Source organism: Myotis davidii, unplaced genomic scaffold, assembly GCF_000327345.1.
Source record: "Myotis davidii unplaced genomic scaffold, ASM32734v1 scaffold200, whole genome shotgun sequence".
NCBI classification, from domain to species: domain Eukaryota; kingdom Metazoa; phylum Chordata; class Mammalia; order Chiroptera; family Vespertilionidae; genus Myotis; species Myotis davidii.
This window is the reverse complement of record NW_006293700.1, coordinates 5,689,173-5,704,329: the sequence shown is the minus strand read 5'-3', so window position 1 is coordinate 5,704,329 and position 15,157 is coordinate 5,689,173. Positions and strand designations below refer to the sequence as shown.

The 15,157-nt window shown below is 44.8% G+C and overlaps 1 protein-coding gene across 9 annotated transcripts; it reads left to right on the top strand.

Moving 5' to 3' along the window:
- The first annotated feature begins 169 nt into the window (after positions 1 to 169).
- PEX2 (peroxisomal biogenesis factor 2) lies at positions 170 to 14,498 on the top strand. Of its 9 annotated transcripts, XM_015566276.1 has the most exons (5): positions 170 to 388; positions 2,519 to 2,784; positions 3,887 to 3,993; positions 11,091 to 11,191; positions 13,222 to 14,498. In XM_015566276.1, the coding sequence occupies exon 5, from the start codon at positions 13,239 to 13,241 to the stop codon at positions 14,154 to 14,156; it is 918 nt and encodes a 305-aa protein (XP_015421762.1). In that variant the 5' UTR covers positions 170 to 388; positions 2,519 to 2,784; positions 3,887 to 3,993; positions 11,091 to 11,191; positions 13,222 to 13,238; the 3' UTR covers positions 14,157 to 14,498. The 9 variants fall into 9 exon arrangements, with proteins under 9 accessions (XP_015421762.1, XP_015421766.1, XP_015421763.1 ...); XM_015566280.1 differs by lacking the exons at positions 2,519 to 2,784; positions 3,887 to 3,993 and adding an exon at positions 12,996 to 13,119; XM_015566277.1 differs by lacking the exon at positions 2,519 to 2,784.
- The last annotated feature ends 659 nt before the right edge of the window (positions 14,499 to 15,157 follow it).

The window sequence follows — 15,157 nt, the reverse complement described above, 5'->3', positions numbered from 1 at the left end:
CCTGTCCGCCTCCGCCCCGTGACCCCGGGGCCTGTCAACGCGCGGCCCCGACCCTGGGCTGACCCGTTTGCGACTCTCCTGCCAATCAAATACGGTTTTCCTCCAGCCGACCAATCACCGCGCGCGGTGTACTCTTCGTCTCTTCGGCCCTTCGGCTCGTCGGAGTTCGTCGTTGCTGGGCCTTCCCCGGCCTTCCGCCTGCGCCAAAGCGTAGTTCTCGTTGGCTTAAGTTCCCCTTTTTTTTTCCCCAGACACTTCCGGGTCCTGCGTCGCCCCGGAAGCCCGCGAGTTCCGGAAGCCTGGGTACCCAGGTTCGGTTGGGAAAAGCCAAGCTTCCTAGAGAACGTTTCAGAGTCCCGCGGAGCGGGGCGTGTCGCCGACTCCCAAGGTCAGTGTCCGCCGAGGGGCCGCAGTGCAGCCCGAGGTCAGCGGGCAGCCGAGGGCGCCAGCTTCCCCGCCTTGTCCTGGCCGCCCTTGGCGGGAGTCCCCAGGTCACTGGCTTCCCGGAGGAGGCAAATCAGAGTGTGATTTGGGGAAAGGCAAGAAGCAAACCTAAATCCGAGAATGAGGGTGAGGACCGCGCCCTTAGGAGGGAAAAGGACCGCCAGCCCGAGCTCGGCGCGTCCCGCAGGGACTTAGGACGAACTTCCCAGTCTCTGCCCGCGCTCGGCGGCGCTGCGCGGTCCTGCCTCTGAGCTGAGCGGGTTGTGGAGCAGGCAGCGCCCACGCCGCACTTCTTAGCTCGACGGTTCATGCAAAGTGTTGCATTGGGTCCCGAAAAAGAAAAAAAAAGAGTGTGCTGAAGTTTCCAACCTTTGTGAAAGCCGATGCACTTACAAGCAGTTTTAATTTTCCTGTGGAGGAAGAGTTCCTGGGAATGTTCCAATAGAAGTACTTGCGATGAGTTTGTTCTATTTAATATTTATGTCTGATAAGAAGTAATGAGCATCATTAGCATTTTTCATCCGGGGCCTGAAGTTAAAAGTTATTGTTTGTTCATTTCTTCAGGTTCCATTTTCCAAAAATACAACATTTTGTGAATGAAAGTGTTTTTTGTTTGTTGGGGTTTTTTTGTTTTTTTTGCAGAATAAGACTAATTGTTGAACGTTCAGGCATAACGTGCCCTAGTTAGTATTCCGTGATGGCCTTTTTTACCTTATGTTTTTTATCTTAATTTAAATCCAGCTCGGCCAGCGTGGCTCAGTGGTTGAGCATCATCCATACCATTGAGGTATGGCCGGGTTACAGACTCCATCCCCATTGTGGGGCGTGCAGGAGGCAGCTGATCGATGATTCTCATCATTGATGTTTGTTTCTCCCTCTCCCTTTCTCTCAAATCAATAAAAATAATTTTTAAAACAATAAATAAAAATAAAAGCAATTATGGGGAGACTGAGGCTCCATCCACACCACCGTGTATAGTCTAGACACCTTCCCCTAATGTGTTTACCTTTAGTTAAACCTGAACAGAATAAACGTGGGTTGGCCGACTGCATTTTTCTCTCTCACTTCATAGTCTCTCTGGTTTCACCCAAACTGTCAATTACTGTATCTAGAAAAATTAAGAGTTGTATGTGCTTGAGACAGAAGCAGATTTGAAAGAAGAGTCAAAAGAAATAATTTCTCCTGTTGATTTTTCTTTAAAAAAAAGGGGGGGGGGCGTGGATAGAAGTAACACGAGGTAGTAAAGAGAATGCTACACTAAGTCAAGAAAATTGAGTTCCAGGCCTGACTGTTTTTCTTATGACCTGCTCTACCTCTAGGCCGTCTTCTCCCCATTTTTAGGAATTAGGGGTAGCACTGCACCTGTGGTTGTATAGCTTTCATAGAAGAACTGTAGAAATTGCTTGGAGCTTTCTGGGGAGAGACAAAGCAAGCAGACCCTCCGCAGCTATTTTACGTATTTTGCTCGAAAAACAGTTAAGAAAATTAAATTCATATCTTAGACTAGATGACCTGTATTCCCTTCTAGCATTTAAATTCTCTTTCTTAGGATAGTATTCATTTGTATTCCAGGTGCATTTATGTATTAGTTTTTTTGATAAGAGGTACATGTTCACAGTTAATTCATTACTAAAAGCCATAAACATGTCCATATTCAACCTCATTTGTTTAATAAATACAGATTTCAAGTTTAATTCTTTCTTTATGATCAGAATCACAATTCTTTATTTTTTCTTTATTCCCCCTACACTTTTATGCTAGCCATAAAATTTTCACTTATATTCGAAGCTTGCAATCATCTTTGCAGTGGGAAAGCCGGTACTTTGCATTTGACGTGTTCGGTGGTGACCTGACAGATGTTAGCAGTCTCACCCAGCCCCACCGTGTGCAGGGTCCCGCGGCACAGGGACGTGCATGCCATACGCACAATCTCTGTTTCTGGACAAAAGTTCTGCTCGGAATCACGGGCTCTCCTTTGATTACCTGGGCTGGGCAGCCTAGAAGCACATTGGCTGTTCCCTTTATCTCTTCCCTGTGAAACAGCAGCTTCTAAACATCCCATGTTCCTCTTCAGTTCCTTCAGGCTGTGGAAGAACCCTCCGGAGGGGAGCCCTGACTGCTCCTCCTGCCCCGGGCCTGTAATCTTGGTGCTGCAAATGCCAGGGCTGTGATTCCTATAGGAGCTGGAGGTGGGAGAGGAGCGTACGGCCTCCTCTGTCCTTCCCATTGGGGGCTGTTGACCACTTCTTCCAACCCTTCCCGTCTATACAACTAACTGCCCGTTCCTGTGTTTTTACTCTCTTTTTATCAGAGCTCCCTTCTTACCTGCCTGTCAGTAAGGTGAGATACACTTCATCCATGTGTCTTTTTTTTTCTTCTCACTGTTAAAACATAAAAACCAAGAGCTCTCGCGTCACTCTGTGTTGATTACGCATAACCCTTCCCTCGCAGTGGTAGGTGAGTTGGCCGCGCCTCTGCTGTGGGTAGAGTGTGTGTTCACAGTCACTAAACGAATGTTCACGCCTCGTTTCTGTGCAGATGTACAGGGAGTCTCTCTGAACGGTTCTCGGACCACATGTGTAGGAGTAGAGAGAGGGGATGTGGGTGGCACCATCCCAGGCAGCTTGGGTGACTCGGCCATGTTCTGTCGTTTCTCTCCCATCCACAGTCCTGAGAGTGACTGGCAGTCGGGCCTGGAGAGAAGGAATTGTGCTTTGAGTTTTGCGGTATTGAATTTGATCCAAGCTTACCCAATACCCACTAGCTTACCACTACCTTCCTTTTGTGTGTTCTGTACTTTCTCTGGTGTTTACCAGAAATTTACTCATGGCCAGCTTGGCCTGACACAGGTGACTTCATCTCCTCAAGGCTTGATTTTGGTCTTTGTGAAATGGACACGAGGATCTTTACTTTTATGAAAATTCAGTGCGGTAAAGCATGCCAGGAAAACCCTGTGTGTCCGTCGGTACTTGCTCCTGTTACATTGCACACACCTCTGTTCCCGTGTGGATAGTCCACATTCTCTCCGGTGCCGTGAAATGTGCCATGGAATGTGTATTCCAAAAATTTTACGTCACTTCGAATTCTCTTCTTAGGCAATTAGGTCCTCAAGCCCTTTTCCACCTGCACGGAGTACTGAAGATCTGGTTGCTTCATGCTGCATGAGGCGTGTTTGTTCGTCCTTGCGTTGGTATTTTCCCTGTAGTTCGTGCCTGTGCTCTTGATCTCGGAGTCCTCAGCCTCTTAAAACAGCCCCATCTGCATGCCCAACGGCGCCATCCTCAAGCGCCCATGTTCACCTTTTTGGCTGTCACTGTTTTTCACGCCCATCACCACTTGTCAGTGTAGTACATTGGTTCAGAATGTGGCTGAGTTATTTCTAGCTGTGTGATTTCTCACTGGTCAGCTAATCTCTATGCCTCCGTTTCCTTGTTTAAAACAGAAATAATGAAAGAAGCTCTTTCATCGTAGTGTAAGGACTAAATGACTTGCTACTTGATTTTGCAAAGGGCACTTGGCTACCGTAGTCACTATCCACCTTCAGTCCTGGTAAGTGGTGCGTGTTTGCTGCAGCTGTAAACTCATGAGCTGATGGAATTTTGTTGCGTCTTGTTTTGCTATTTCCTCCATGAGGATTGTTTCTCTGTCTCGCGTCTTCTGTTCTGATTTCTCCACTCACGATAGCAGACTCGTGTTCAGCATTACCATTTCTGCAGCTGGAAAGGACTTCTTTTATTCTTTCTCTTCCTCTTCCAAAGTTTACCAGTAGTTCCTATAAGGATCCTAGGTAGGTGAAATTTCTATAGTTGCTGACTTCTTTAACTGCTGAAAAGTGTTGTGTGGTATAATGACTTGTCCAGGATCACACAGCCTGAGGGCGGACCTGGGCTGCACCGTAGAAATGGTTAGAATCCCCCATATTCACTCAGACATCTGTTCTCTGTTTTCATACTGTGCTTTCTCTCTTTAAGACTCAGAAGCATCAACTTTCTGAAGAAAAGATTATGAGTGCCATGCTCTCCTCTTAAAAAATGTCTTTGTGAAGCTGGCCTCAAGGTATTGGGAATTCTGTTTTAAGGTTTTGAAAAGTATTTTGTGTTGGTTTTGGATACTTGAATAAATATACCAGAAATAAAATAGGTAAGGTGCTCAGCTCTGTAACACTGATTATCATCTTGAAGCCTGTAGTATTTGGGTTGAGTTCCTTCTCCAAATAAAAAGAAAAAAAAAAGAAATTATATATATATATATCTCCCCTCTGCTAGGACAAAGTGCTTATCATTGTTTGTTTGTTTGAGAAATTTGTACTATTTTGAAGTTTTCCTTCAAATGTATTTTAAAAACATTTTGTTGTGTACCCATTACCACCCCCCAAAAAATTTTTTTATTTGGATTTTGTTGACGATTGCCTTTAAGTTAAAAGTAACCTAGAGGGCTGGTGTCCATAACAGAATGTTTTAAATCCTTCATGTCTTGTCTGTACTCAAAGCAGCGCAGTTGGGGTATCTGTAAACCCCTGAAACGGGGCTTATAGTTGGTGAAAGAGAGCAGCGAAAGAGTAGTGACAAGTCACTTAGCAAGTCTGTGGCCGAAGTGGGATTTGAACTTTCTGACGGTGACTTCTCGGCCTGTTCACAGTGTTGGGGGGTCACGGTGTTCCAATGGCCTCGGCCACAGCTTTTTCTCTCCTGCTCCTGTTTGAAATGTGTCCTGGGAATCGGGGTCCTGTTGAATCCCTCTTTGATACACATCCCATTTATTAGTATTGATTTCAATACAATGTACAGTAAATCTGTCTGACCACACAAAGGAAATACTAGGGAGGAAGTTCAAAGCTTAAAATCCCCATTTTAAGAACTTTATTCATGTAAGCTCATAATGCAAAATGTTTAAAAATTTTTTAAACCCTAAAAGGAAAAAAAAAAGAATAATCGCACTCATCCATTTTGATTGCTAGAACCCTTAGGAGAGTGGCAGCAACATTCTCATATGGAACATTATTTGACTATTGTGGACCCGGAAAAGGTTTGGGGTGGGGGGAGGCGATGGGTGGGTTTGATCCCTGAGAGATTACTTGGGAGGGAGTCATATGTTTCTGCTAACAGAGTTTACAGGACTGTAAATTTCAGTGTAGTTTTGTAGGCAGCATGCATTGACAAATATGCCTAATAGTAATACATCTAGCACTGAGTCTTGGAGCAGGTCAATAATAGTGTGTGTGTGTATTGATAGCAGCAATGTAGGAGATGTTACTAGGTATTATAGCTAAAAATCCATGTCATCCCCTTAATCATAATTACATTAATATTGACAGGCCCTTGACAATACCCACATTATTATTGATAGATTTCTGTCAATAACATGGTTTTAAATAAAATATATTCATTCATAATTTGTCCTCGACTCAATAAAGGCTCTGAAATACATCCTGAAACATGCTTCCCTCTTTAGTGAGATAGAATCGTTTGTGTTGGTCTTAGAATGCGATACAGACGGCAAAGTTTTATTTTAGGGAATGAAAAGCGTAAAAGGAAAGCCTGAGTTATTTAAGGGATAAGGCTCTGTATCGCTGCTCTTAGTAAACGAATTTCAGGGGTTTTTTCTGTGAAAGAAAATCAGTGTGGCGTGTCTCGTGGTAAAATGTCAGCAGGAGACCTTGGTGGTTTTGAGCGCTGGAGTATTTTGTCTTAAACATATTTATGTGACGAGTTAATCACGCCTGCCCTGGTAGCTGCAGTGCTTTTTATCTTCCCTTGACTTAGCCTTAAACCTCGTTTTCACATACCCTGTCCTTCACTGAACACTGATATTACTCAGTGCCAATTATACTTTTCATTATTTGTATAAGGCTCTTTGCTGGTCATAAATGTTTTCCCTTGCATTAGCCTTTTATATTCTTAAATTTAGTATAGTTTGGGGAGTGGGAAGGAAGGAGGTGATGGGATTATGCATTAAAGGAATGAGATTCCATGGCAAAATAAGGAAAAACATTGCCTGTTTGGGGGAATTCTGGAAAAATAAATTTGAGTGGAATCTGATGCTGTTTGTTTCCATTCAAAATGATCCCAACTTTGAAAATAAAAATTAGCTTGTTTTTTTTTTTAAACTATTCAAGTTTGAGCCTAGACTAAATAGTAACCTGCAAGAACCAATAATCTGGGTATTGTTAATGCTTACTTAAATTCTTGAACATAAATAGACGTGGACAGGCCAGTAGCCATCCATGGAACAGAGACAGGAAAGTATGGTTTACCAGAAATCTTGGGGACTTTTGACTCGAAAATGTGAAGAGCAGTTTGATACTAGTCTGCTGGTCCATGACAAGTCGGATGGAGCAAGGAGATTGGGCCCAGCTGTTCCTAATCTGCACTGAGGCCAGGCTTGGGGAGAAAAAGGGAAAACAATGTTAAACTGTAACAGGAGGGATAAGAAAGAAGTTTTTGATAATAACTGTTAAATGTTGGCTTGGTTGAGTAGTGTGATAAGTCTCCTTTTCTGGCAGCTGTCAAATTTTTCTGTTTTTACGAAATGTTCTTAAGTATGATTCCTTCAGGAGAAGGGGTTTGAAATAAAGGGCTCCTGAGAAGCCACTCCCTCTGTCCAGTTTCTCTAAACACAAGGAACCCGAGGAAAAGATCGCTTCTCTCCCCTCCAGTTCACTCCTTCTACCACGCATTCGTTCAACACGTTCATTGAGCAGCTACTATGAGCCCATCTTTGTGTTAAATTCTGTAAGATAGTAAGATAGTCATCAGCCACAATCCGAAACTGATTGTGATTCCAGTATTTAAAAATGCATAAATGGGCACAGCTGGCCTCCAACGCTAGCAACATATTTCGTCTGATACTCATCTGGGGCGGGGGGGTCGGGGGGAGTCCTTCCAGTTAAACATGGGGGTGGGATGAAGGGAGGGAACTGGTAGTGTTGGACTTAATGTTAATGTGCAATACAGTCAGAGCGTTTCAAGAGCACTTTGACAATCAGAGAGCTTCCCTTATCTTGCCGACCACGGGATGTGAAATCTGTATTGTAGACACTGTGTTACACATACCATACCCCCACATATCACCAGTGATTGCAGAATTTTACATGACAGAGACTGAGCTAAGTATCAAGTCTCTGTGTAAGTGGTAGGAGCTTTGGGAAGTAAGTATAAGATAAGGCTCTTCCCTCAACTAGTTTATAATCAAGTTAGGAGAAGGTGTGTTCACATGACTGAAGCCACAGTACAAGTGGTTGAGGGCTGAGTGGGTGTCACAGACAGTGGCGGTCATAGTTAAGACATGGTGACAATGGGAGTTGGGGATAGTTACGAATTTTTTAGAGAATTTTGAAATAGAATTGGAATGTGAAGGGAGATAGTTGAGGGCATTGGGGCAGTTGATAGGGAAGGTAAGTGTTAGGTGCTTCAGAAAGGACAGAGGTGGGACTGCTGGATGGTCCTCCTTCACGGTTCCACTGGGAATGATGGTCGCCTGATCTCAGGAGTGGAGACAGAATTGGGCCAGGTTGGGTCTGAGAAGTTTGTACTTTATCCCAGGGGTGATGTGAACTAAGAAAGAGGTGATATGATAAGTGTGGGGAAATATTTTTGTAGATTTTGGTTTGCTTTTAAGGTTTTTAAAATGATGTTTTTGTGTTTGTGTTTTAGTTACATAAATGATATAAGTTGATTAGAGAAAATTTGTAAATTACAGAATAAATGAGAAAAATATTCTTACTCATTGATAATTTGTGTGTGTGTGAACTTTAAAGTTATTTTTCTGTCTTTGAAATTCTGTGTTTTGCCTGTCGTACTATCTCCCTCTGTTGTTGCCTAGTTGTCCATTCACTTGCGGCGTCCCTGCAGACCTGGGTTGGGTCCTTCCGTGATCCAGGGCGAGTCTTCTCTCTGCACCCCAAGCACCTTGCCGGGAGGGTGAGGATGCATTGATGCGCATGGATTTGTGTCATCCCTTAACAGAAGGCAGGGAGCGCCTGAGTCAGTGCGGGTGAACCGCCTCGCTGGATACAGGGATGAGACGGAGCCCGCAGTGAACCGGGGATGAGTGGGCAGCCGGCGCCCAGCGTTGAGCTGTGTAGGTAACAGATGACCAAAGGATTATGAGTTGTGCTTTGACATGGACTAGCCCATAATTCTCAGCATCTCCAGGGAACTTGTTAGAAATGCAAATAACTGAGGCACCACAAGCTAACAAGCCCTCCTAGTGATTCTCACAAACCCTCAAATTTGAGAACCGCTAGACTAGGACAGAGCCTGCAGGGCTGCGATGTTGAAGAGCACGGCATCGAAGATGGAAAGCCCAAAGAGGTGTGGTCTCAGTGAACATAACCAATGAGATGCCACAGTAGCCGAAATAGGAAAACTGAAAATATTGTATTGTTACAGAGAGCATTAAATGTGTTACACATGGTCAAGCTCTGTTTGTCTGGTCTAAATCACCGCCTTCCTGGTTTGAGCATTTAACTAGACTTACAATAGATTAATCCAGTGGTCGGCAAACTCATTAGTCAACAGAGCCAAATATCAACAGTACAACGATTGAAATTTCTTTTGAGAGCCAAATTTTTTAAACCTAAACTACATAGGTAGGTACATTGTTATTAACTTAATTAGGGTACTCCTAAGCTGGCCTTTGCTAAAAACGTCCTCAATCTGAGGGGTCGACCTCAGCAAACGTACCCCCACTTCTTCTAATGCCACTTCTTCAAAATAGACTCGCCCAGGCCGAAAACCGACCTCTGCGCACGGGCCATGAAGTTTCAATCGCACTGTAGGTGCGTGCCCGCACGTGGTTATTTTGTGGAAGAGCCACACTCAAGGGGCCAAAATGCCACATGTGGCTTGAGAGCTGCGGTTTGCCGACCACTGGATTAATCGAATGAGAATGTCCCCCATGTTCAATGTCCCCACCCAGGTTCTTTCTCCCAGTCCACATGACTGCCTCCTGGCCTTTTCCGTAGTGGCCTCAGATCTCACATATGTCTATTATCTTTCCCTTCAAACCAGCATCTCTGCGTGTGTCTCCCATTTCAGAGAACTGGTCTGATCCACTCAGTTACTCAAGTCAGTGATTCCTGGCTTATTTCTCACAAAATTTTGTCAATTCTACCACTTCCGAGCTTTCCGAGGCACCAGTCTCTCTCCATCCCCACTGATACCTTTCCAATTTAGACCATTAGTTTCTCACTGGATCTTTTTAACAGTCAACTGGTCTTTCGGCCCCAAACCGGTTCTCAGTGTAGCCAGACAAGCTGTGTAAACGCGAATTTTATTCTTTTCTTACAGCCATTCCATGGCTCCCCATTACCATCTCGATAAACTAGGGCCTTAAGGATGAGTCTCGTGCTTTTCTTCCCAACCTTATTTTTTGTCCTTGGACCTTCAGTCCTTGTCACCTGCTCTTCCCTCGGCCTGAACTAGTGTAGTGCGCTTACCTCCTTTACCAGCCTGGCATCGCTCACCCTTCAGGTGCAGAGGTGTTGCCCCTCCGTGAACCTTGCTGCTCATAAGCGTAATTCCCATCGCACATCACTTACCATGTCTTCTTGTAATTGTCTGTTTGACATTTTACATAGCACACCCTTACCCCCATCACCCCATTACATTACACCCTTCACAGGAGTTGAGTCAGTTTGCCATTCTTCCACTGGCTCCCACACATTAACTGCTAAGTAGAAGGTGCACAACAAACGCATGTTGAAATGAGTAATCAGCAACAATCTGGATATGGGCATTTGAAACAGTTTTAAGGGATGGAAATTTGTATTTTCTACCCGTCACCATCCCAGACATTTTTCTGTCCATCGATCCATTTACCTAGTTTTACAGGATGCACCCTGCGTGCCAGGCACTGAACTAGTTGCTAAGATTCAACTGTAACAAGACTCAGGTAATCTTTGCAATGGGCCTTGTCCTCTAGTGGAGGACAGCAACCGTCAGAAGTAGTGTACGTCCAGTGCAGGAAGGTCTAGGGCAGCCGTGGGCAAACTACGGCCCGCGGGCCGGATACGGCCCGTTTGAAATGAATAAAACTAAAAAAAAAAAAGGACTGGACCTTATGTAATGATGTTTACTTTGAATTTATATTAGTTCACACAAACACTCCATCCATGCTTTGGTTCCGGCCCTCCGGTCCAGTTTAAGAACCCATTGTGGTCCTTGAGTCAAAAAGTTTGCCCACCCTGGTCTAGGTAGAGGAAGAACAGCGAGAGGGGACAGCTAACCCAAGCTGGGCTAGTCGGGAGGAAGTGATGCCTCACTCAGTACTTGAGAACTTAGGATGAGTTAAAGAATGGGAACACACTGATCCCCGTGAAGGGAACAGGTAATAGAACGTCCCCTAGTGAGCAGAGAGGGGGCACTTATACTAGAGGTCAAAGCATTAGGAAGGCAAGAAGCTGGAGGAGGCTTGTGTGAAGGATCGCGGTGTGGGCAATGCCCCGAAGGAGTCAGAAGGTAGATACCCGCATTGGGTGCAATCCAGGGGAGACAAGAGCAGCACAAGTTCGGGAGAGGCTGTGGGATAGAGTAAGGGATGGGTTTGAAAAATGTTTTGGACAAAGAACAGGCCTTGGGGATTAATTAGATTTGTATAAGGAGCAAAGAGAACTCTGTCCTAACCCCCTCCTTTCTCTCCTGCAGTCCCTGACCAGTATGAGGCACGGATTTCACAGAACTTGCAGCCAAAGTTCCCACTACTATCAGCTTAGAAGTCTTAACGGAGCTCCAGGAAGGGGGAACTGGTGAGGTTACTGGAATGTGAGAAGCATTCCTGTCATATATCTGGGTTCAGAGGAAAAGAGCACTAAACAACCCGTTATTTAGTAGCCACGTTTGTTTCCTGTATTTGGACTTCCTGCCCCTCAGTTATCTGGGATCCATGGGTAATTCAAAGTCTTCCTCCTGAAAAATGCTCTGATTGTAAAGATATTCCAATTTTAAGACATACAACTTTATTGTAGGATGTATTTTGCAGTTCTTTTGACTTCTAACAAATTATATTTAACGTCTTTTAGTAAAAGACATAAAGTAATAGAATTTGTGAACTGATCTTAGAATACCTTTTTGATAATAGTTCTCTTTTCTCCAAAAGTGTATGATGCATCTTAATAATGAAATTCCTGCATTCATGGTGCTTTGTGCTAGTATTTATTTTCTGCAATCATGTGATAGAATAATGAACACTTACTACAAATCAACAAATGACAAGTGCTGGCAAGGATGTGGAGAAAAGGGAACCTAGTATACTGCTGGTGGGAATGCAGACTGGTGCAGCCATTATGGAAACAGGATGGAGTTTCCTCAAAAAATTAAATATGGAACTGCCATTTGACCCAATGATCCCTCTTCTAGAAATATATATCCTAAGAAACCCAAAATACCAATCAGAAAGAATGTATGCACCCTATGTTCATAGCAGCACTATTTGCAATAGCTAAGATCTGGAAACAGCCCCAGTGCCCATCAGTAATCGAGTGGATTAAAAAGCTATGGTACATTTACACCACGGAATACTATGCAGCAGTAAAAAAGAAGGATCTCTTACCCTTTGAGGCAGCATGGAGGGACCAGGAGAGTATTATGCTAAGCGAAATAAGCCAGTCAGAGATACTTGTTGACAAGTATCACATGATCTTACTCATATGAGGAATCTAATGAACAAAATAAACTGTTGAACAAAATAGATCCAGAGACATAGAAGCATGGAACAGACTTTTGAACCTCAGAAGGAAGGGATGGGGAGAGTCGGGGGGAGACGAACCGAAGAACTTGTATGCGTATATGCATAACCTATGGACACAGACAATAGGGTGGCAAAGGGTGGGGCAGGTTAGATGGGGTCAATGAAGGGGGGGAAAGGGACGTATGTAATACTTTCAAGAATAAAGATTTTTTTAAAAATAAAAATAAACCTTTATTTTTTTCTCCTACTTTCCTTTATAAATATGTAGAGATTAAATGACTTATTGAAAAGTATGCCTGTGGAATCAGTAGAAGTGCTGGGTGTTAAACTGAGGCCTGGACTTACCATTCATTGCAGTGTTCCACATAATTCGTTGTATTTATTAAGTGCATGTATGTCTCCATTAGCCATCCTCAGAGGGAAGCAGAGGAGGGTGGGTGGGAAGAGATCAACCAATGAACTTGTATGCATATATGCATAACCCACGGATACAGATAATGGGGTGGTGAGGGCCTGGGGGACTGGGGGAGGATGGGAGTGGGCCAGAAGAGGTTAATGGGGGGAAAGGAGGATCTATGTAATACTTTCAAGAATAAAGATTTTTTTAAAAATAAAAATAAACCTTTATTTTTTTCTCCTACTTTCCTTTATAAATATGTAGAGATTAAATGACTTATTGAAAAGTATGCCTGTGGAATCAGTAGAAGTGCTGGGTGTTAAACTGAGGCCTGGACTTACCATTCATTGCAGTGTTCCACATAATTCGTTGTATTTATTAAGTGCATGTATGTCTCCATTAGCCATGCTATTATTCAGCCTTTTACTAAGCAATTATTACTAAAACCTGTTATTCCCTTGATGAGGAGGGCCAAAAGCGAAAAGAAAAAAACAGGAAAGAAAGGAGGGAGGAGGACATGCGAGGAAAAAGAGAAAGGAGTTCCCAGTAAGAGGTGACTGCTCAGTGTGCTGTTTGGACACGATGCAAAGGTGTGTCCTGTCTTGTGTATCCCAGTTTCCCAGGCAGTGGTTGCGGAGACGGTACAAGGTTGTCTGTGTCTGATGATGTTTCCTAATCGTCCTTTCTCCTAGAGCTCTTGGGAGAAGGCATGGCTTCCAGAGAAGACAAAGCCCAGAGCACACACAGGGTGCTGAGAATCAGTCAGCTGGATGCACTGGAACTGAACAAGGCCCTGGAACAGCTGGTTTGGTCCCAGGTCACTCAGTGCTTCCATGGGTTCCAGCCCGGGCTGCTGGCCCGCTTTGAACCTGAGCTGAAAGCCCTCCTGTGGCTCTTCTTGTGGCGATTCACCGTTTACTCCAAAAACGCCACGGTGGGCCAGTCGGTTTTAAACATTCAGTACAAAAACGACTTCTCCACGACCCTGAGGTACCAGCCCCCGAGTAAGAACCAGAAGCTCTGGTACGCTGCCTGCACGATCGGCGGGAAGTGGTTGGAAGAACGCTGCTACGACCTTTTCCGAAACCATCACTTAGCCTCGTTTGGGAAAGCCAAGCGGTGTCTGAACGTGGTGGTGGGCCTGGTGCAGTTAGGGAGCCTCATTAACTTCCTGATTTTCCTCCAGAAGGGCAAGTTTGCCACTTTGACGGAACGCCTGCTAGGCATCCGCTCTGTGTTCTGCAAGCCCCAGCACGTGCGTGAGGTTGGCTTCGAGTATATGAACAGGGAGCTGCTCTGGCACGGCTTCGCCGAGTTTCTCATTTTCCTCTTACCGCTCATCAACACCCAGAAGTTGAAGGCCAAGTTATGTTCGTGGTGCATCCCTCTCGCCGGCGCTCCTGACGGCGACAGCTCCTTGGCCAGCAGCGGCAAGCAGTGTTCTCTGTGCGGGGAGTGGCCCACCATGCCCCACACGATCGGCTGTGAGCACATCTTCTGTTACTACTGCGTGAAGAGCAGCTTCCTGTTCGACATGTTCTTCACCTGCCCTAAGTGTGGCGCCGAGGTGCACAGTGTGCAGCCGCTGAAGTCAGGAATCGAGGTGTCCGAAGTGAATGCTCTTTAGAAACTAAAAATGGTTTTCTCTGCAGAAAACTGTCTTGTGTTGAAATCCTTAGGATTAGTCACCCTCAGCATCCCATTTAGGTGTCTTTTATGAGAACATGTGCTTCTCAGCCACTGTGTTCTGTTCCTTGCCAGACCTGACTAAAATCGAATCACTGGGATCCATGGGTTTCTGAGTATATTCTGTGAATGGTAATGTGTTATTTTCTTTAATGATTGCATTCAGTGTTCAATGTCAGGAGTCATGGGCAGCTTTTGTCAGATGCCCACAAACAATGCTCCTTCACTTTGTCCTTCCTAGAACAAGGTTAGCCTCTGAAAATAAAAGTTTTGGAGACTGGGATGAGCGTGCCTTTATTTCCAGAGATGGTGTTATAACATAATCTGACAGTGATAAGACCATGGTGTTTTGGGGTTTTTTGTTTGTTTGTTTGTTTTTAATATATTTTTATTGAATTCAGAGAGGAAGGAGAGGGAGAGAGAGAGAGAGATAGAAACATCAATGATGAGAGAGAATCACTGATCGGCTGCCTCCTACGTGTCCCCAACTGAGGATTCAGCCCAGGTATGTGCCCTGACCAGGAATTGAACCATGGCCTCCTGGTTCATAGGGTGACGTTCAACCACCTGAGGCATGCCAGCTGGCCAGACCCTGATGTTTTAAACCTGATCTGGTGGCCCACTCGTAATTGTAAGCTTTTCTCTGAAGCCAGTTTTCAAGGGGTTCAGTGGGCTCTGTTCTCAGGCAGAATGGTGGCCCCCAGAAGGTGAAGACTTTATGTCCTGCAAGCTCCCTGGCCCCACCGGAATAAGACCTCCTTGCCTGGCCACTCACCAAAGCAAGGGGATCACTGGACCAGGATGGAAAATCCTTCCCATTTCTCAATGTGCGCGACATCCCTCACCTAAACCACATGATCCTGAAGTAGGAGGGGAGGCAGGTCGCCACAGGGCACTGAGGTGCTGGTTCCAGGATGGTGGGTGATGGGCAGGTAGACATAA

What these genes read in the sequence shown, in the direction of transcription:
- PEX2 (XM_006767343.2), top strand. Translation starts at nt 13,239, where the DNA reads ATGGCTTCCAGAGAAGACAAAGCCCAGAGCACACACAGGGTGCTGAGA.